At 35.2% G+C, this 23515-nt stretch overlaps 1 protein-coding gene and 1 long non-coding RNA gene across 9 annotated transcripts in view; one reads left to right on the top strand and one right to left on the bottom strand.

Moving 5' to 3' along the window:
* Nucleotides 1–23515, bottom strand: part of MAN1A2 (mannosidase alpha class 1A member 2) — a 212516-nt gene that overhangs the window by 59446 nt on the left and 129555 nt on the right. For all 8 annotated transcript variants that reach the window (XR_012004142.1, XR_012004141.1, XM_072769611.1 and 5 more), the window contains 2 exons: nucleotides 5609–5724; nucleotides 2331–2550 (listed from right to left, as the gene is read on the bottom strand). Coding sequence is in view for 6 of the 8 variants with exons in the window: in XM_072769611.1 (XP_072625712.1) it covers nucleotides 2331–2550; nucleotides 5609–5724 (336 nt within the window). In the remaining 2 variants the exon portion in view is untranslated. The remainder of the gene's footprint in view (nucleotides 1–2330; nucleotides 2551–5608; nucleotides 5725–23515) is intronic.
* Nucleotides 5604–23515, top strand: part of LOC140601089 (uncharacterized) — an 87603-nt gene continuing 69691 nt past the window's right edge. Inside the window, exon 1 of the long non-coding RNA XR_012004144.1 lies at nucleotides 5604–5676. This is a non-coding gene — a long non-coding RNA (uncharacterized lncRNA). The remainder of the gene's footprint in view (nucleotides 5677–23515) is intronic.

Genomic DNA, 23515 nt, shown 5'->3' on the forward strand with positions numbered 1-23515 from the left:
CCAATTCTGCATTATACTTCAGAATAAACTAAAACAAGGTATCAACTAGCTTCCCATGTAGATACAATAATGTCTAAAAGTACATTGAGTTACTTAGTTTCATGAACAGATTCAGCAATATTTCCTACAAATTATTCCTAGCTAAATTAGGCCATGATGAGGCCATGTTCATCAATAAGGTAAAATATATGAAGATTATTAATGTTAATTCTAATTCCAGTGACAAATGAAAGTGAAATTCCAAAGTTCTCATCATATGAATTTAGCTGGAATAATTGCTAAAAAGTGAATGGATATTTTTAAACAAGCTGGCCAAAAAATTATAGCACAGCTATACCGAAACACAAGATATAATAACCAAGTGGGGCAGAAGCAACACTAGGATTGTACCTTTTGATTAGAGGATCTAAGCTGAGATTAAAGAGAAAGACTTCAAAATACAGCACACAAATCAAATGGTAATCTTTTGGGACATATCATGGCAAGGAGGGTCACAGGTTCACCGACTTGCCATGTGAGAGTAACCATCAGAAACAGTATAAATGCAACACAGACTGGATTGTTTAAACTTTCACTTATGCTCACAACAACATACTGAGGAAGACAGGATAGGTATTATTATGAGTTTTTTGCAGATGGAGGACCAGAGACTTAGTCAGGTTAAATGATTTGCCTAAGGTTCAGAGATAATAAATAGTGGAATATGGGATTTTTTTAATCCTAGTCCACATGTCCTTTCTACAGTATCACAGTATTTCATACCAGTATCAGCAATGTCTCTATGAAATGTGACAGTCAAGGAGTCTGCTCATAACTCTGGTATTCTATGAATTTCTCAAAAGTAGGGGATATGTTCTATTAACACTTTCATCTGTAAGCATCCAGCGTAATGCTTGGCACATCATTGGTGCTCCATGTTTAATGGAGTGAATAATTAATTATATTAACAGTATATCATATTTTTTAATATGTCTGCTGCATGAAATCCTACTATTTTACATCTATTATTTCATTTGTGGTCAAAATCTGCATCACAAGTTTTATTATCATGGGTCCTAGTACACATTCTGAATATCCATTCTGATCCTCAAGGTTTTACTAATTTTGGCTGTATTTTAAATATATATTTGATACTCTATATAGTCACCATGATAATATAATTTAGCTTCTACTTATAATTAGATCACCAACTTTATACATACTATATGCTAACTCTAAAATAACATCTGCTTAGTTGTATTTTATCAAGAAATGAAATCCCTTAGTTACTGAGGGACCTGAAAGGTCAATTTCATCATAAGTTCAATTCCTTATTATATAAAAATAACCTGACAGATTTATGAACTTAGATGAACTAGGATAAATTTTAAGCTGGTCGTATCTGTGTCATGGTACCTGATGGCAAGTAATCCTAAAATGGAAATTCAGTTATTTCATATTAGCAACAATTCAACTTCCAAAATCACAAAAAAAAACTTCCTAATTTTTAGTCCTTCTGGGAACTCATTTTCCATTATTCCATATAGAAACACATTTCTAACCAGAAAAAAATCTTGAAAGGTCCACTTCAGTATTTCACAATCCTTTTTCAGGCTTTTTAGAAAACCTAACAGCCTTCTCTCTCCATGAAATTTTAATAATATACATTGTTTGTCTATATATGACTATATTAGAATACATATTAAAAAATATTTTTCACCTCTGAGGACCAATTTTTTTCATCCTTAAGAACCATCTCATTTTCTGGGTAAGGACATTGAAGCCCAGAAATATTACATATTTGCCTAAAGCAACATTAGAGGATCTTTTTAAGAGGCAGGTACCACAAATTAAAAAATTATTGGTGAGCTAAGAGACTACTAATTACCTAGATACCAACTATACATTCAATATAACTACTATTATCTTTTGGTCATTCTTATTTTTACAAGAGAAGATGCAAGGCAGTAACCTAAATCAGTCAATTCTGTGTTCACTTAAGTAGTTTTACAGAAGCTAAAATGAATGGCTAAAATGGATTCTTACTATATTAAAATAAATACTGTCATCTCATACATCCTCAAAAATCCTGTCTTTCATCATTAAAACAATTCCTTCAAAATCTTTATTAACAAAATCAGTAAACTCAGAATAATTTTTAAAAATGACACAGGAACACATTTTCAGAATTAAAATTCAAGTTCTTAAGAAAATGATTTACTCTCTTATTATTTACTCTAATGCAGAGCAATCTATCTTAAATATCTATATATTTTCCTTCTAATTACTAAACATATTTTTAACTTAGAGGTTCTTTTAGTCTAAGTAGTTAGTGTTATTAATACTCTTACCAGTTCTGTCATATGACTCATGACATGTACGTGCAATTTCTGCCCCTAGCTCTAAATAATGACCAGCTTTATCCATTCTGGAACCATCTGCTCCCAGTGCAAACATTCCCCCAGCAAAACAGGCCAAGTGCCCCATCTTCTTTTCCAAGTGCCCATTTTTCCATTCTCCAATAAAGGTGAGACCTCCTCGGGACTTCTTAATAAGATGTTTCTCTATAGCCTACAAGAAAGAGTAGATATTCAAATTTTTAGAAGCAAAGTGTTGGTATTCAAACTTACTACATCCTTCTAGCTATCATAAAATCTTAGTAATATAATATTCTACAGATCAGTAACCTACCCAAACTGGAAGAGTTAATTTGCAGTAAGTAAGTTTTAGAGAATAGCCAAGTCACATAGGGTCTTGAATGAATACCTCACCCCATCACCATCACAACAGAGACAAGGTAGGAGAGGGAAGACTGGCCTAAAGACAGAACACTACCAATATTACAGGGTTTTTATTCTAGAGCTAAATGGAATTCATAGCAATCAAATGAGATCATGATGACAACATATAACCTAAAAGGCTCTATCAATTTATTTCCTATCTCATTCAATAAAATTGAAGAAGAATCTAAATTAATCCAAAAAATATGGCTTGGGTAATTAGTTAAAATGGTTTCTTCTTTTCCATGTAACTATACCTCTTGTCAAAGTACATCTTGTATGTTACAAAGCTTACATAAGTAGTTAGAAGTTCAAGCTTAACTCCTCACATGTTGCTGTGCTATGGCTAGGAGAGGCCACGTGATAAACACAGTCCATCTTCCTGGAATGTCAATGTTACTCAAAAGATGTGGGGATGAAGAGAAATATTTTATATTAAATTTGAATGTAACACAAAGTAGAGTCCAACAACTACATTTAACTTTAAAAATGAGATTTTTAAAAGCTTTGTTCCTTTGGACTATGTTCTCACAGACTTTGCTAAGAGGGGCTATCAATTACTTCTCTACCTTTAGAGATCATTCCATGGAAAAGCATAAGAAATTGCATTTAGTTCTTTCATAAAAAGGTGGAAAGTATTATATATGATTAGAGACTACACTTTTCTGACAATAAGGAGGAATAAGAACCCACATTTTTGTGTGTTATTTCTCTGACAAGTTCAGTAACAAACAGCTTTGGAAAAATTTACTGTGCATTCCTTATAGTGATAACGTCTGTTTTACAGAATTCTGAGAATTATGCCTCATTCATCATTTTATACTCCATAAGGCCTAAAGTGTAGCATGCAGTCAATAAGTGTTTAGTTAAGAAGTCATTTTGTATATAAAAAAAAAAAAGAAGTCATTTTGTAAATAAATGGTAGGTACTTGTATTTGGGCTGTCAGGGGAGTAAGGAAGGGGTAATAAGCAAAATACGGGACCTACCACTGATCTGTAAGTTTTCGTTATTGTTTTAATCATAATATGCTGAAGGGCAAATGTAAAGATTAGTTTTCCGAGTGCAAGGACAATGTTTTTCATCTTTTGTGGGCCTCATGGCATCTAGCATGTAAGGCACTCAAAAGATGGCTACTCAGGAAACATTTATTGAGGGATGCCCAGGGGGCTCAGTGGTTGAGTGTCTGCCTTCGGCTCAGGTCATGATCCTGGGGTCCTGGGATTGAGTCCCACATTGAGCTCCCTGCAGGGAACTTGCTTCTCCCTCTGCCTGTATCTCTGCCTCTCTCTCTGTGTCTCTCATGAATAAGTAAAATATTAAAAACAAAATTTAACTGAATGCCTACAATGAACTAAACACTATATGCCAAATTTCAGTTTAACTCTTATGCATTCTATAAACAACTGTAGGGAATTAGTTCCCCCAAAAGTAAAGCTATAAAAAGGGTAATAAGATCCTTGCTTTAATTTTTAAAACACAATGATAACTGTAACTCTGAACACTGATCATCAATTATAGTCAGAATGGTGTTGTTATATACAAAATTATACAAAATCAACAAAGCCTAAATGAGTTTCTTTAAAAATCCCAAACGGCTTTGATGAAGAAAAATGGAGAGAAAACAAAACTTAAGAATATCAAGAGTAGGGGAGGAAGGTGGGAGGATGTGAAAAATGGGTGAAGAGGAGTTGGACACAGGCTTCTAATCATGGAAATAAGTCACAGGGATAAAGGGAATATAGTCAATGGTACTGTAATTGCATTGTATGGTGACAGATGGTGGCTACACCTGTTGTGAGCATAACACTACATAAAGACTTGCTGAATCACCATGTTATACACCTAAAACTAATGTAACATTATGCACCAACTATACTTCAATAAAAATACATAATAAAACTTTAAAAATATATAATTTTAATAACTGACTTTTAAAAATTATTTATTTGAGAGAGAGAGAGAGGGATGCAGAGGAGGGGCAAAGAGAAAGAGAATCTTGACAGTGCGGAGTCACACAGGGGGCTTGATGTCATGTCCCTGAGATCACGACCTGAGTGGAAATCATGAGTCAGACGCTTAACTGACTTAGCCACTCAGGTACCCCAATACAACTTTAAAAACTGATTAAAATTACTAAAGGGCTATGAGTTTGTACTAGATCAGAAAACAACTTAATAAGTGGGTAACACACTTTTCTATTTCATACTTTTTGCTTGGAAATATCACATATAAGTGCTTCCAAGATTGAAACCTATTTCAGTTTTAAACTGTCACAACATTGTGGTAAGATGTTATATAAATATGAAATGATACAGTAAAGTGGTTAAAAGCACAGGCCCTGGTGTCAGGCTGTTCAGTTCCAGGCTCCATCACTTACTAGTGATTGCAAACTTGAGCAAATTACTTAACCTCTTTGTGCCATAAAGTTCTCAAGTGAAAAATGGTAGTAAAGATTAAATGATTTCATATGTGTAAAAGAGGTTACAACAGCATGGTGTGTGGAAAATACTAGATAAGTGTTTTGCCCTTATTATTTATCCATAAAGCTTTCCATGTGTAGGTTCAATGTCATTTGAAAGAAGAAATGTTTATGGAAATGTATGTGAATGAAGTCAGAAGTTTATCCAGTCTGTGTAGACAGTAACTAAAAGTCATTTAAATTTTCATAAATGTTACATATTCTTCAAAAATTTCTTTAAAATACCACAATAAAGGAAAATAATACAAGACTTTTATATTAATATACTAAAACTCTACATGAGGGTATATCACAAAATGTTCAGTGGTCACTATGAAACACACGGTATATTCAGAATGTTAAGCAAGTAACTGTTCTGACAAGAATTACCTCAATAGCATCATCATACATTTTTCTCGCCTCATGGTCTGTTTTATCTGACATCAACCATGCTTTTAGTAAGTATTCGTAAAAACTGTCTCCCAGCCCGCCAACTGATGTATGATCTGTAAGAAAAAGGGAAGGATTGGGGGGTGAGGGGGGGAGAAGACAATGAAATAATCTATTTCAATTATCATGACTATTACTGATCAACAATTAAAAAACTATACTGACAGCCTCACTTTCAGCATACTTCCAATCTAGTCCGGTAAAAACACACCCTCATCCTTCCTCTACATGTGTACCCAATTTTCCAGAAATCTCTCTCTGCTAGATGGGGTACTTCACATATGTAGGAGTCGTTTTCTTCAGCTACATTTTGTACACTGTCACACAACCAGACTCTTCCAGAAGTGAAAACAATTCTCATTCATATGTTAATGATTTTAACTATACAAGTCTAAGATTAAACATGAGATATACTTGAAGTTGATGTTAACTAAAAACAACCCATTTTCCTCTAGGAGTTAAGTGGTGATTTCTGTGCCATAGTCAATTAAAATAAATATAAAAGGAGAAAAAAAACAAGAATTCCTTTGAAATAAGATTTTGCATAATATAATAAGCTGTTGAACTGATACACTAGATTGCTATTTATATAGCTCTTACTTCATGTTTGCCTTATGTATATTCTTCTTCTATCCCATCTGTACTTTTAATCCTGTCCAAGGCAGTTTAACTCCCAAGGCAACCCTACACTTGTCTTCTATTCCTTCCTATAAGCTCCACCCTACATTCTTAAACTTTGCTTAAAAACTCACATCCACCCTGCACAAAAAGAAGAACAGTACACTTTTATGACCTGTCAATCATTCATAAAGTACTAGCACTGGTTTTCCACTTTAGTGAGGAAAGGATGGACTGCTGGGTGATTTATGGAATAATTGGCTGTTTGGGGAGAAATGTATATTAATATTTCCATCTTTAGCTCACAAAAATAAACTTGTGGTAGATTAGTGATTTAAAAGTAAAACACAAAACTATAAGTATTCCAGAAGAAAATATAAAAAAAGTTTGCTGTTCCTCAGCAGATGATCTTCTTAGGCAAAACACAGAATGAAGAAGCCACAAAGGAAAAGACTTATAGCATCACATGGCACAAGCTACCGCAAATAAAATTGTAAGATAAGAAATCAAATTGGATATTTGCCACATTTATAATGGAAATAAAAATTAATGCCCTATACAAAGAACTCTGATAACTAAACAAGAAAACCTGCTGTAGAGCAGACAAGTAATTAAAAAAATAAATAAACACAAATTAGTAATTAACATAAGAAAGAAAGCTCAACTCCATTAGTGACCAGAGAAAAGCAAATTAAAACAATGAGGTTCCATTTTTGTCTATTTAATTGGCAAACGCTTTTAAAAACTGAGCCTCGGTATCCAACGAAAGATGAATGGATAAAGAAGATGTGGTTTATGTATACAATGGAATATTACTCGGCTATTAGAAATGACAAAGACCCACCATTTGCTTCAACGTGGATGGAACTGGAGGGTATTATGCTGAGTGAAGTAAGTCAGTCGGAGAAGGACAAACATTATATGTTCTCATTCATTTGGGGAATATAAATAATAGTGAAAGGGAATAGAAGGGAAGGGAGAAGAAATGTGTGGGAAATATCACAAAGGGAGACAGAACGTAAAGACTGCTAACTCTGGGAAACGAACTAGGGGTGGTAGAAGGGGAGGAGGGCGGGGGGTGGGAGTGAATGGGTGACGGGCACTGGGGGTTATTCTGTATGTTAGTAAATTGAACACCAATAAAAAATAAATTAAAAAAAAAACTGATCCTATCCAATGTAGATAAAGTTATGGTTCATAGGTCCTGGGAATGAAGGGCAATTTTGTAGTAGCCATCAAAATATAACTAGGTTTTCTGTGTCTGGAGTTATCCTGTAACAAATACTTGTATAAATACACAAGTACAGATGTAAAAGAAAAAAGATTATCAGAGCACTGTATCCATTAGTAAAAATATAAGATGACCTCAAAAGTCTAGGGATGTAGCTACATAAATTACAGCATAAACAGACTATAACAGAACACACAATTTTCAAAGAGGATCACGTGAATCTGTAATCTGATATGGGAGGATATCTATTACATGCTGTTAAGTAGAGGGAGAGCAAGTTTCAGAATAATGTATGTTTGACACTACTAAAAATTTGTTTAAGGAATATTATTGTACACAAAGAGAAAGTGAAAAGACAACTGTGCACAGTGATTACCTCTAAGAAAGCAGCACTTCAATTTTTACTTTATATACTTACACATTATTGGAATACATGTTACGTTGTATAATTAAGTCATCTTCTATCACGGAAAGTAATAAATGGGGGGAAAGTGTCACCATTGACTTTAAACAACATGTCTGCTAATACTTTAGTAACTCACTTTGTACCTTCAATACCCTGCATCTCAAAGGCACTTATTTCTCACTTTTTTCATTTAGTCATATGTGTACATTCCGATGAATTCTTACATATGTATATACACCCACAAATCCACCAAGATAAAAATATAGAGCATTTCCAGCATTCCAAAAATCTCTGTCATGTGGCCCTCACAATCAGTACCCAACTTCCAAAGATAACCATTTTTCTGACCTCTATCAGTAAATGATTTGTCAGATTCACATAAAATAACCATTCATATAAAATGGCAATATACTTTCAAGAATGATTTGGTAGCTTAATGATCTTCTTTGTTTTCCATCTAAATATCTAGAAGAAGGAGCCATCTGCCTTATGTAGGCTTCCTGAGTCTCTACCATTAAGTTCGTGGGTATTAGAGAAGACACTTAGAGGAACAGAAGACAGTTTTCTCTCAAGCTACACGACAAAATCACAGTTAAATTTCTAATAGCTTTCAATACTCATCATTACTCACATTTAAGAATTTCATAATGGTGGTAATATATGATGATGAATTTAGAGGGTAACTTAGATGTTAGATTAATTCTAACAGATTTAAATACTTTTTAGTTACTGGAAATCATAAAAGATAACACAGATTTGCATATTTGTAATATATTCAAACAACATGGAATTTAATAGGGAAAAGTCCCTCATATTTAGGGACAAAGAATACATATAGGACAGAGAAATGTTTAAGGATGCCTTTTGGGTAAATTATTTGCTAATAAACCAGAAGACCGTAATTTTTTATTTGGCAACTATTTTAAAACAGCTATCAAGACAACTGTGACAAAATACCTCCATCAACACTATTACTTAGATGTGTGATTATGGCACCATATCTTGACTCACTCAGTGAATGATGCTGTTACTATCTTACCAGCTGCCCAGTCTTAGGCTTCTCATCAATTGTTTAAACACATGCAGTGTTTCAGTGGTCCTCATCTTTGCCTTTCTATGGTCTCCCATGTTTTTCTTTCATCATTTTTATTCTCTCCCAGCCCCTCAGGAATGTCACTTACAGATACACTGAGTCGTTCCTAGATCTCATCACCCTAGAGGCCTTCCTCTCAAGCTGGCTATTCTCTCGCATACTGTACAGCTATCATCTTCAAACTTCTCTCTTCCTGCTTTCCTAAATTGTACGCGTTGTTCCCCCCATACTATATCTTAGTTTATGCCTGTTTTACTGAATCATTCTTATATAATCTCAGGAAGGACTATGTGGATTTTAACTGTGCTGTCTGAAAATGCCTTTATTTTGCTCTCCTTCTCAATTTTATTTTGTAAAGGTATCAAATTCAAGGTTGGAAATCATCTCCCCCCAAAAGTTGTCACAGGTACCGCTCCAGCGTCCTGTAATATCAAGTGTCATGGGTTGAGACATTGGCAATCCTGTTTTATAGGTCAATGTATCCTCTCTCCATCCCCCTCACCTTTCCAAGCTCTACATCCTCATTTTGATATTGCTCAAATGTTTTCTTACATGCAGTGTGCTGCGCACTTTTTGAACTACAGATTTACATCTTTTAACTCAGAAAATTCTCTTCTGCTATTTCTTTATTTTCCCCACTTCACCTGGTTATTTCTCTCTTCTGAAACTCTTATTAGTTGGAAATTGGATCTCCCGGATTGATTTTCTACTACTCTTTTCTCTCAAATCTTAGTCTCTTACTCTTCTTTCTTTACATTCTGGGATTTTTTTTTTTTAATCAATTTATATTTTAGTCCTTTCACTAAGGCTTTATGGTAAGCAATTATACTTTTAACCTCTGAGCTCTTCTCTGTCCTCTAATTGTTTCTTTTTTCATAGCACCCTATTCCTATTTTATGAATACATCATATTCTCAGAGTTCTCTTAAAAAAATAGGTATGCTGGTTTACAGAATTGCCTCAATCTCCTCCAGGATCTCCTTTTGACTTTAAATATTTTTTACTGGGAAATTTAACAAAATTTAACAGACACACAGAAAAATATGTAATACATAAATGTTATGCTCATTATAGAGAACATCTATGTAAAAGCTACTCAGAAGAATGCCAGTACTCCCAAAAGCCTTTCATGTACCCTCTCTCAATTATAATTCCACATCCCCAAAGGTAACCAGTATCTTAACTTTTGGAGTAATCACTATTTTTATATGGTTATCATATAATACCCTCTCCCAACCATTACTGTTTACCTTTGTCTATTGATATCATTTTTAATAAATGTTGTATATTCTCTTGTGTCTATCTTCTATATCTCAACACTTTGTGATATTCAACCGTGCTGTTCTATGTACTCCCATTGCACCAATCAACCACTATTTATTTATCTGTGTTTAAGACTGACGTTCTGGGTAGCCAGTGTGAGTTTCCACTGAATAGTGGGTGGTCTCCCACTGAGCAGACTTATTCACCACTAGGTCTCTCTCCTGAGTAGGAATTCAGACTGGATGCTTCCTTTCTCTCTAAGCTAAGTTGAGGAAAGGTGGGCTAACTACCAGGTTTTGTTTAGTCAGAAACAGGTTATTTGTGGTAAAACTGGATCTGCTCGAATTTCAGAATAAAGGGAGGATTTATTCTGGGGTACTAACATCTATATGGAAAAATTTTACCTTTCTCCTCAATGAAATCATTCAATTTTTTTAAAATAAGTGCTACATAGTTATGCCTACCAGTAAATTCCAGGATGAGCTGGAACATAAGAATTTTAAGTAGAGTCCCCATTCCTTAACAACTTTGAATAAACACCTACTTTTAACTCCACTTTCCACTCACTTATTCAATTATGTGCACCTATTATTTATGTACTCCAAATCTCTCTGGAATTACATCCAGTTGCCCTTTTTGTAGTGTTCCCGTAGTATATTCTAGGTTGCACTTTTCTGAGTTCTATTCACACACTCCCAGATACAGTGCATTATGCAAATCTGTTGAAATAATCTTGTCCATTATGATCTCCCATTTACCTCCAATCTCTTCACCATGCTGAGTTAATTGCTTTCTACTTTTTTTTCTGTACTTTCATTTCACTGGGTCTTAAGGAAGATGGTCAGCAATGGTGGTGAAGTTATAGTTCAATCTCTCACCATGAAACAGAAGTCCTAATAAAACTTTCTCAAGTGGAGTTCTTTCTGGATAACTCTGCAATTTGTTAATGCTATATCTATATGACTTCTTATTCCCCTGTTTCCTAATTTACTCTCATTGCTGTCTTATCATGAACAAAAAACAAAGTAGGTAGGAACTTAGGACATCTTGGTTTATTCCAGTATTTCTGGATAGTGCAGGACTTGTAAGCCTGTAACTACTATGTAATTTAGGATGATTTTAGGTGATACATAGAGTAACTTTTTAAAAACTGTCATAGTTATGAGGTTCCTTGGTGGCTCAGTAGGTTAAGTGTCCAACTCTCAATTCTGGCTCAGGCCATGATCTCAGGATTGTGAGATTAAGCCGTGTGTCAGGCTCTGCATTTAGTGTGGAGCCTGCTTTAAGATTTTCTCTCTTTTTCACCCTCGGCCCCTCCTCCGTCCACTCATGCTCTCTCCTTTAAAAAAAAAAAGTTGTCATAGTTACATAATGACAATGACTATTGTCAAGATTATCTTTAACCTCATGCAAGATCCTGCCCTTCCCTGGAACACATCAACAAAAAAGGATGAAATAATTATTTAAAAGGCATTTCTACACTTGAAAACAAAAATTGTATCTATAAGAAAAACAAAAAACTCACTGTTAAAAGCAGAAGTTTCTATTTCTTGAAAGTAAATAAAGGGTCTAGAATTTTACTTCCTCCAACATAATGGGATCCAAAGCACTCACTCATGGTGGGACTCTGGGTATGAAATGAGTTTCCTAGACTAGCAGAAGGAAGTAGAAACAGCTGCACGATTGAGACTAGGATAAACTGCTATATATCTGAGGAAACAGATGTGTAATATCCTTGGGAGAGCTGACATTCCAAATTTGGTCCAAAAGACCAAATTCTGAACTGATGAGCCAGTGGAGGCATTAATAAAACTCCCAGGAATGCAGTAATAAGTAGTAAGAGAGGAAAGAAAGACATGCACATCATGAAGCTTTCACTCACACTAACCTTGCAAATGAAAACTCCAATATACCTAAGGAAAAGTCGTCATGAAAGAATTCAACTATGCAAAAATAGGAGAATGTACTATACCATGAAAAAGCAAATAATGCAGCTACCTTCTGAAAACAAGTTTAAAGTATATTTAAAAAGTATACTAAGAGAAAAAATGTATGAAGCCAAAACTGATTAATTTGTACTGAAAAATAGGCAAATACGGATTTTAATACACCTATTTAAAAATTGACAGATTCGAAAAAAAAATTTAGTGAATCTGATAACAGTCTTGTTTAATATCCCTTAAAGGAAAGCAGATTCTTCTAAACTCTGAGCAACTTGACAAGCGACACTCATTGGCTTAAGTTTCTTTATATACCCTATAGCACCTCCCACAATTCTTACTTACAGTTAAGAGTACTCAATAAGCAATTATTAAATGAATGGCTGACTTTCCATTTTCAAATACGAATAACATTTCACAATTATCATAACTTGCATTTTAAGATATTTTTTTCTTTTGAGTGGGGTGCACCTGAGTGGTGGGGTCAGATAAGCATCCAATTCTTGGGTTTAGTTCTGATCATGATCTCAGGGTCATGAGATCAAGCCCCACATCAGGCTCCATACTCAGTGGGGAGTCTGCTGGAGAGTCTCTACCTCTCATGCTCATGTACACACTCTCTCTGGATAAATAAATCTTTTTTTAAAAAGGTGTTTTTTTCTTTTTCTTTTAAATTAACTGGATACATTTTTTAAAAAAATTATTCTATTTTCAAAGCCTCTCACTCTTTTTCAGTCTAGGGAAACAAATAATTACGGGATAAATAGTAATACCTACCATGACACCTAATATTTACAAGTTTAGCAACAACAAAAATTATAGAATGAATTCATTAACCATCTTAAGTACTTATTCTTTCAAGTTTTAATAAAATTTGCATGTATACATTTTAAACTTTACTAATTCCCCCAATACTAAGATGTCTATAATTGTAGTACATTCAACTGCTTATATGAAATATCCAATGAAAATGTAATTTTTTTAAGATTTTATTTTATTTATTCATGAGAAAGGCAGAAACAGGCAGAGGAAGAAGCAGGCTCCCTGCGGGCAGCGGGATGCAGGACTTGATCCCAGGACCCTGGGATCACAACCTGAACCAAAGGCAGACACTCAACCACTGAGCCACCCAGGTGCCCCTGAAAATATAATTTTAAAAAACCTAAACTTTATTCATCTGAATTATCGGAAATATACACAAAAGTCTTGATATTAAGATTTTCCTTAATATTTACTTTTCTCATAGCTCAGAATCCAGATATAATATGTCAAACTACTCAGAGGACTGTAGTAAAAATGTATTTTGTAAAAATAACCAAATATCCATCCAGCTCTGTTCCCCTTTTCCCTTAGAAAGCTTGAATTTACTGCTGCTTCTTTCTTCTCACCTACTTGTTTCTTATTCCCCTACATTCTGGCTTTGGCCTATGGCACAGAGCCAAGCCAAAATGGCACTCTACAAGCTAGCAGTCATTTCTCAGTCTCAGTATATGAAATAAACTGTACAGGCAAGATAGGATGATTAGACCATACAAAGAGCATTGTGGAGGGATAGGCATAAGGATGATACAAAATGAGGGAGAGAACTGAAGGCCCAAATTAACCAAAGGGAAGAAGAAATGAAGGACAGAATTTAGAGTTACTATGAAGGTAAAAAAAAAAAAAAAAAAAAATAGGACAGGAATCTAGCCAGACTATCAAGTTTCTGGCACAGGCCAGACTGAAAAGTACAGATGAAATAAGGAATCACAATGAGGAATAAATTCTTTTTTTTTTTTTTTTTTAATCTACTATAGTCACACACACACACACACACACACAGAGAGGCAGAGACACAGGCAGAGGGAGAAGCAGGCTCCATGCACCGGAAGCCCACGTGGGATTCGATCCCAGGTCTCCAGGATCACGCCCTGGGCCAAAGGCAGGCACCAAACCGCTGCGCCACCCAGGGATCCCGAGGAATAAATTCTTAAAGAAGATATAATAAGCTCAATTTTGTACCTACTGAGTTTAAGACAGCTACAAATAATCAGGAAACAAATATCCTGTATATGGGGAAGGGAGATAGAAGTTTAAACCCCAAGCAAAATCAGTAATGAAATACTGATTTATATCAGGGGTGTCAGGGGTGGAGGTACAGGGGCAATTTTTTCTGTAAAGGGCCAGATAGTATACAGCCTCTGCTGCATGGTCCTCTGTTTTATTACTGTTGTTGTAGATGATTGTTTAAACCATCCAAAAATGTAAAAAACCACTTTTAAAACTTGTAGGCCATACAAACACACGTCAGAGACCAGCCTGACAGAAGTTTGCCAGTTGCTGATTCAGATTTCACAGATGTATAGGACACAGTTCATCCTGTAAAAAGAGATGAGGTCTGTGAGGCAAAAATGGAAAGGATAGTAAGAATTTCCTAGGAATATCAACATTTAAGAAACTAGGTTAAGAAGACTATGAAACAAATTTCCATCCCTTCAAAGCAACTGACCTTATATTTGCTTTGTCTAACTGAATGTGGTAAAAAGTAACACTGTGCCAATTTCAAGTCTAACCCTTGCTACTACCATGGAAAGAAGCATGGTATAGTCTGATAAATGGTGAGAGATCACAGGGAGTAGGGCTGAATTTCCCCAAATGGGGCTGTGCTAGATCAGGTAGCTTCCAGACAACCTGTCAGCTTGCTGGGACATGAATAAATCCAGGCAAGACCAGCAGAATCTCTCAGGCAACCTGTAGATTTTAAAGAAATAATACATTAAGTCACTAAATTGTAGAGTGGTTTGTTATACGAAACAGCTAACTAATACATTGTCCTTTCTGAACTAGTCTCTAGGACAGTCACTAGGTCACATAAGAAATTACTTTTAGTGGAATGGCAGAAAGCAGAGCCCCAAAACAAATATAAACATTTTTTTCAAAAGGCTTTATTAGGAAAAGAAAGGTGGAGTGTCTGCTAGAAGGGGCTATGGCAATGAAAAAAAGTAGAGGAAATAGAGAGAAGGACTTACTAGCAATGAAAAAGGAACCAGGAAGTTTAATACACAGTATAGTTACAATGGGAATACCAAAAAAAAAAAAAAAGTTCAGGAGTTGAAAGAGGATAGAATACAGAACACAGGTCAAAGGAAGAATCCTGGCCAGGATCTTCTGAGACTGGAAAAATAGAGATAAGGCCTAGTGACTAAGTAAATGAGCTTACAGGTAAAGAGGTCTCCTGCATAAGGATTTTTACTTTCAGACTTAGGAAGCAAGTCACCTGGGTAGAAGTGAGGTAAAGGGGAATGGTGACCAACTTTTTAAGTATGCTGAAGTTCTCATCATGTTCAGAGGGAAGATCCATAATGATTAATTCTAAATGTCACTAAAAAATATAAATAATCAGAGCGTAAGTTAAAATTCAGAGTGGCTGCACCAGTTCACATTCCCACCAACAGTGCAGGAGGGTTCACCTTTCTCCACATCCTCTCCAACATTTGTGGTTTCCTGCTTTGCTAATTTTCCCCATTCTCACTGGTGTGAGGTGAGAGGTGGTATCTCATTGTGGTTTTGATTTGTATTTCCCTGATGGCAAGTGATGTGGAGCATTTCCTCATAAGGACAAACATTATATGGTCTCATTCATTGGGTCTCATTCATTATATATATATTTTTATATACAAAAAATAGTGAAAGGGAATAAAGGAGAAAGGAGAAAAAATGAGTGGGAAATATCAGAAAGGGAGACAGAACATGAAGGACTCCTAACTCTGGGAAACGAACTAGGGGTGGTGGAAAGGGAGGTGGGCGGGGGGTGGGGGTGACTGGGTGACGGGCACTGAGTTGGGCACGGGATGAGCACTGGGTGTTATACTATATGTTGGCAAATTGAACACCAATAAAAAATAAATTTATAAAAAAAATTCAAAGGTCTAACAGTTTCCAAAAGTAACCATATCCCTGAAAGAAACTCAAGAAGATTTCTAGGAAAAGAAAAATATCTGGCACTCAAATAAGGTAAAACTGACAATGTCTGACACCTAATCCAAGATTACCAGGCATACAAAGAGGCAGGAGAGAAACAACTCACAATGAGAATAAGAAACCAGTCAAAACTAGAATTGATGCACGTGGTAGAAGGACCAGAGAAGAATATTACAAAGTTACTTTAACTGTGTTGTCTATATTCAAATAGGTAAGCAGAGACAAGGAAGATATATAAAAACATCCAGAATGAACTTCTAAAGATGAAAACTACTGTATAAAGACAAATACAGTGGAAGGGATTAACAGATCAGACAATACATAAGAAAAGATTAGTGAATTTGAAGGCACTACAACAGAAATTATTCAAGTTGAAACACAGCAGAAAAAAAACACACACAAAAAAAATATCAGTGAACTAAGTGGCTTAATACATGAATAACTGGAGTATCCGAAGGAGAGGCATGACTGAAAAATTATTTGAAGAGACAATGGACAAAAAACCTCCAAATTTGATAATAACTATAAACCCACATGAAAATGAAAACACAATATAGCAGAATTCCTGAGATGCCACTAAAGCAGTATTTAAAGGGGCATTAACAGCATGAATCCTTTTTAGAAAAAAAAAATTTCAATGACTTTAGCTTCTACCTTAGAAGCTAGAAAAAGAAAAGCAAATTAAACACAAAGTAGGTTAAAGAAAGCAAATAATAAAAGTTAGGGCAAACCAATGAAACGGAATCTACAGATACTAAAAGGATAATAAGGGAATATTATGAACAACTTTATGCCAATAAATTAGAAAAACTAGAGAAATGGACAAATTCTCTGAAAGAAATTACCAAAACTCACTCAAGAAGAAAAGAGATATTGAGTTTAAGAAGTTCTTTATAGATCTTGGAAACTAGCCCTTTATCTGATACGTCATTGGCAAATATCTTCTCCCATTCTGTAGGTTGTCTTTTAGTTTTGTTGACTGTATCCTTTGCTGTGCAAAAGCTTCTTATCTTGATGAAGTCCCAATAGTTCATTTTTGCTTTTGTTTCTTTTGCCTTCGTGGATGTATCTTGCAAGAAGTTACTGTGGCTGAGTTCAAAAAGGGTGTTGCCTGTGTTCTCCTTGAGGATTTTGATGGAATCTTGTCTCACATTTAGATCTTTCATCCATTTTGAGTTTATCTTTGTGTATGGTGCAAGAGAGTGGTCTAGTTTCATTCTTCTGCATGTGGATGTCCAATTTTCCGAGCACCATTTATGAAGAGACTGTCTTTCTTCCAGTGGATAGTCTTTCCTCCTTTATCGAATATTAGTTGACCATAAAGTTCAGGGCCCACTTCTGGGTTCTCTATTCTGTTCCATTGATCTATGTGTCTGTTTTTGTGCCAGTACCACACTGTCTTGATGACCACAGCTTTGTAGTACAACCTGAAATCTGGCATTGTGATGCCCCCAGCTATGGTTTTCTTTTTTAAAATTCCCCTGGCTACTCGGGTCTTTTCTGATTCCACACAAATCTTAAAATAATTTGTTCTCTCTCTCTGAAGAAAGTCCATGGTATTTTGATAGGGATTGCATTAAACATGTAAATTGCCCTGGGTAACATTGACATTTTCACAATACTAATTCTGCCAATCCATGAGCATGGAATATTTTTCCATCTCTTTCACAATCCAATCATGAAATGGGCAAGAGACATGAACAGAAATCTCACAGAGGAAGACCTAGACATGGCCAACACGCACATGAGAAAATGCTCTGCATCACTTGCCATCAGGGAAATACAAATCCAAACCACAATGAGATACCACCTCACACCAGTGAGAATGGGGAAAATTAACAAGGCAGGAAACAACAAATGTTGGAGAGGATGCGGAGAAAAGGGAACCCTCTTACACTGTTGGTGGGAATGTGAAATGGTGCAGCCACTCTGGAAAACTGTGTGGAGGTTCGTCAGAAGAGTTAAAAATAGACCTGCCCTACGACCCAGCAATTGCACTGCTGGGGATTTACCCCAAAGATACAGATGCAATGAAACGACAGGACACCTGCACCCCGATGTTCATAGCAGCAATGTCCACAATAGCCAAACTGTGGAAGGAGCCTCGGTGTCCCTTGAAAGATGAATGGATAAAGAAGATGTGGTTTATGTATACAATGGAATATTACTCAGCCATTAGAAATGACAAATACCCACCATTTGCTTCAACGTGGATGGAACTGGAGGGTATTATGCTGAGTAAAATGAGTCAATCGGAGAAGGACAAACATTATATGTTCTCATTCATTTGGGGAATATAAATAATAGTGAAAGGGAATAGAAGGGAAGGGAGAAGAAATGGTTAGGAAATATCAGAAAGGGAGACAGAACATAAAGACTCCTATCTCTGGGAAACGAACTAGGGGTGGTGGAAGGGGAGGTGGGCGGGGGGTGGGGGTGAATGGGTGACGGGCACTGAGGGGGGCACTTGATGGGATGAGCACTGGGTGTTATTCTGTATGTTGGCAAATTGAACACCAATAATAAATAAATTATTAAAAAAAAGAAGAAAAGAGATAATCCAAACAACTTTCTGTCAAAGAAACTGAAATTATACTTAAAAACCTTCTCAAAAGAAAACTCCAGCCCAGATGGTTATGTTGGTAAATTCTATCAAACATTTAAGGAAGAAATATCAATTCCATACAAGCTTTTATTAAAAACTGAGGATGAGGGAATACTTCACAACTCATTCTGAGACCAGCATCATAATAATACCAAAATCAGACACAAACAAAAATGAAAGCTACAGAACAGTAGCTTTCATTTAAGAAATCAGTAACAGGAAAATACACATCATGAATAAGTATGATTTATCCAAGAAATGCAGAGCAGGTTTAACATTTAAAATCAACCAATGAAAAGACCTACACTATCATTGGTCATTTGGGAAGTTTCAATTAAAGCCACAAAGAATTAACACTATACATCTATTATGATGGCTAAAAATGGAAAGACTGACCATATCAAGTGCTGATGCATATGTGGAGGAACACTGCTGATGGGAACGTAAAATGGCACATCCACTATAGAAAAAGGACCATCAGTTTTTTTAAAAAAGTTAAGCATATATCTACTATATGATATAAACATCCTACTCTCCTTTATGCACTCAAAAAAAATGAGAACATATGTCAACATGAAGGCATGTATCTCAATGTCCATAATAGCACTTTATTTGTATTAATCCCAAACTGGAAATAACTTAAATGATCAACAGGTGAATGGATAAACAAACTGTGGTATTCTACAAGTAGAATTCTACTCAGTACTACTGATACATACGACATGGACAAATCTCAAAATAATTATGCTTTGTGAGAGGCGAGAAAAAAAAGAATGCGTATAAAGGGTTCCATTTATATAAAGTTCTAGAAAATGCAAATGTCTATGATGAAAGAAAGCATATCAGCAGTTGCTTGAGGAAGTGAGAAGGAGAATGAAAGAAGAATCATAGAGGGAGATGAGGAAACCTTTAGAGGTGAAAGACAAGCTCATTATTTTGATTGTAGTCATGATTCCATAGGTATATACTTAAAAACTTATCAAACTGTACACTTTAAACATGTACAATTTACTGTACACCAATTATACCTTAATAAAGCTCTTATTAAAACAGCAAGTAAACAAAAAGGATACTTGAGATTAGTTCAAACCTATCAGTAACATCAACAAATTTAATTCAGTTTTTAAAATACTGAGTCACACTAGAATTTCAAGTTTTTTTTAAAAAAAATATAAGTATTCCATAAGTACTTTTTACTAAAGACATACCTATACTAAAATTGCTTAGGAAATTGAAAATAAGGAAATGGTCAAAAGTGAGATGGGGATAGATAGAGGAGATTTGTATAGAAGACTTGGGGAGGGTAACAAACAAAGTAAATTGATCAAAGTGAAAGAATTGCTAGAGGTACTGATGATCCAGTTGGAATCAGAAATTATAAATTTATAGTGACTTCAGCCTATACTTCTGATGATTTTCATCAGCAATGCTCAGGTGAGTATATGAATGGGAATGGTAGATGGCTGGGTTGATACGAGTTTTGGGATTTGTAGCACTGATAAAACAGAAGGTAAGGTACCTGAGTACTCACACACTGGTTTGGATTCTATGCAGTCTAAGCTTGGAAGGAAAAGAAACAGGCAATCCTTTCGTCCAAATATTCAGGATCCTTGCTTCATTGTCTTGTTGTACCCAACCAATAAAAACATCAGCCCAGTTGTCAGTCTGCCCTATTATCCTCAAACTCACAATTTTCACCAAGAACTTCAACATCACCTGTCAACTTTAGTGTGACTTTTTGATTACTGTTCTTTCCCATTCCTTAAAGCAGATATTTGAAATCTCTTCTTCAAAAGTCCCCTATTGCTCTGCCTTCTTCCTGCTCTCACAACCATACCTCCTAATTCACAGAAAAAATACAGACCAGTGAAGGGGGAGAGAAGGGAACCCCTGCCTATCAATTCATCTGTTCACTTTGCTTGTTACAGAGGAAGAAATACTCCTTCTCTACATACTCCATCTCACTCTGGACCCCAACCACTATTGTTTCCTTTTCAGGAATCCTCTCCTTCTTGGCTGGTTTTAATCTTCAATATCTACCCCTCAATTGAATCTCTCTCATAGCATTTAAATATTTATTAACATCTTAAAAAACTGAATAATCTTTCTTGACAATACTATACTCTTTCAGTTTGATATCTATCAGATGTTTACCAAAATAAGTGAAGAAAGGGAATCATGGACGATGTCTAGATTTCTGGCTGGGCAAATGGGTGAACAATGGTGCTCTTTATTGAAACTGGTAATACTGGAGGAGGAAATGGATTCAAGTAGGAGTTTGAATGTGGAGCATGTCGAATTTGAGGTGCTTGGTGGATATCTAAATGGATGTGACAAGCAGACAGACATGTGGAAATCTAGAGTTTGGGGTATACCCTTGGGAATTACCAATACATGTAATGAATTTGAGCCATGAGAGTTTGAATAGAGTGATTAAAGAATACAGATGGTATTTACAGTATGACATTTATAGAAGAAACAGTTATCAAAATAACAGATAGGGCATTTTCTATTTTGTACTGGCCTCATACATATTTCTGGATATGGTGTAGACCTATGGAAAGGGATTAACAAATGAGCAGGCAAGAAAACAAAATAACGAAGATATAACAGATTTAAAAGAGGTGAGATAACTGGGCAAACAGCAGGGAAAGGCAAAGTCTATGTCATCATGGTTTAGGGGAAATGTTGTTAGGTCTGTGAATTATTGCCTGGGTTAAGTCTAACCAAATAAAAGTCTATAACTTAGTTGTAAGTTACCTGGGTTCTAGGACAACAGGCTCTCTTTCCAGCCTGTTGTAGAAGCCTCTTTCCAGCCTGTACAGTAGAAGATATATGCTTAATAAATGAATAAGCAGCAGAGGCCCGAGATCCATGGTAACTATGGAATTTACCACCTAGTAGTTCAGACTTTCTTACTTAAACCACTGAATCATGCCTGCCCCAGTGTCAAATCTGATGAACCATGTCACTCCAAGGTCCTTCAAAGATACAGAAATTGATAACATATTATAAAGCACTACAAAACAGCAATGATTCATATAACCTGTCTCAGTAGGTTAACAGCAGGTTTCTAACAGAAGCTATTTCTTGAAGCGTTCTTATAGAAAATACTAGAATAAAAGCTAGTATTTGTATCATATCATGGTTTATGAAGCATTTTCAAATATAAATATGACCTATATGATCATCCTATTAGATAAGTCAATTAGAACAGATGAAGAAACAAAGGCATGGAGAAGTTAAGTAACTCATCTACATTATTACATTAAATTATTAAACAGGAAAGCCAGGGTTAGTCTTCTAACTACAAATATTATACCATCCTTGTTCTTTTTTCTACATTTTTTTAAATTTAGTGGTATAAAACATAATGAATCAGTAATGACCAATTTCCTATATTTTCTTCACTTTAGTCATCAAATGGCACAGGCAAAGCACTATGCTTAGAAAACTAGAGAAAAAACAAAGGGGGGAAAAAGAGAAAATACTAATAATGTGCCTTTAAATCTAGGTTCTTTACTATATTCTTTTATATCTGTTGCCAAGTACTTTTTCTGAAGGTAATTACCAGTAATTATTCTCTGTGATTGCTATGTGCATGTCACAGACATTACCATTACTCTAATTATAATACAGTAAGCCAAAGATGGATTGTTAAATTTCAGTTCAATTCACTGTTTTGCAGACTATTTATAGATATGACAGATGTATAGTGCTCCAAGATAATAATGGATTTGATATACTTTTCAGAGGCTGATATAAAATATACAAAAACATTAAAAGGAACAAATTGGACAATTTAGTCAAGACTATAGCTGCTAAAAGAATATCAGGGTAGCTTCCCTAGGATTTTAAAGCCCCTTGCCAAGATAACCAGTGAACAGCTCTTTCTGTAACATTCTAAAATCAACAACTGCTAAGAGTAAATATATTCTGAAGCAATTTATTGTGAAAAGAAAAATAAGGAATTATTTTGTTGCAATTTTTAAATTGTGCTGAAATATATGTAACATGAAAGTTGCCATTTTAATCATTTTTTCAGTGTACCATTCAGTGGCATTAATTACACTCACTGTTGTACAAGTATCACTATTTCCAAAACTTTTTCATTACCCCAAACAGAAACTCTGTACCTATGAAATGCTCCATTCTCCTTTCACCCAAGTCTCAAACTCTAATCCATTATCTGTCTGTATGAATTTGACATGTGGTAAAGTGGGATCATATAGTATTTGTCCTTTTTGTGACTGGCTTTCCTCATTTATTATGATGGTTTCAGGGGTCATCTGTATCACAGCATTGTCAGAAACTTCATTCTTTTCACAGCTAAATAATATTCCATCGTATAGATATACCACATTTTGTTCATCCATTCATCTGTCGGACACTTTGGTTGTTTCTACCTTTTGGCTACTATGAATAATGCTGTATAAACATTAGCATACATGTATCTGCTTGAGTCCCTGTTTTAAAATCTTTGGAATATATATACTCAGGAGTTAAATTGCTGAAGCATATGGAATTCTATATATATGACATAAGGTAAGGGCCCACTGTCATTATTTTCCATGTAGCTATCCAGTTTTTCACAATTTAATTGTTTAATTAAAGAAAAAGTTTATTTTATTGAAGTTCGATTTGCCAACATATACTATAACACCCTGTGTTCATCCCATCAGGTGCCCTCCTCAGTGCCTGCCTCCTCTTCCACTCCCTTTGTTTGTTTCCC

Source organism: Canis lupus, chromosome 12, assembly GCF_048164855.1.
Source record: "Canis lupus baileyi chromosome 12, mCanLup2.hap1, whole genome shotgun sequence".
Taxonomy (NCBI): domain Eukaryota; kingdom Metazoa; phylum Chordata; class Mammalia; order Carnivora; family Canidae; genus Canis; species Canis lupus.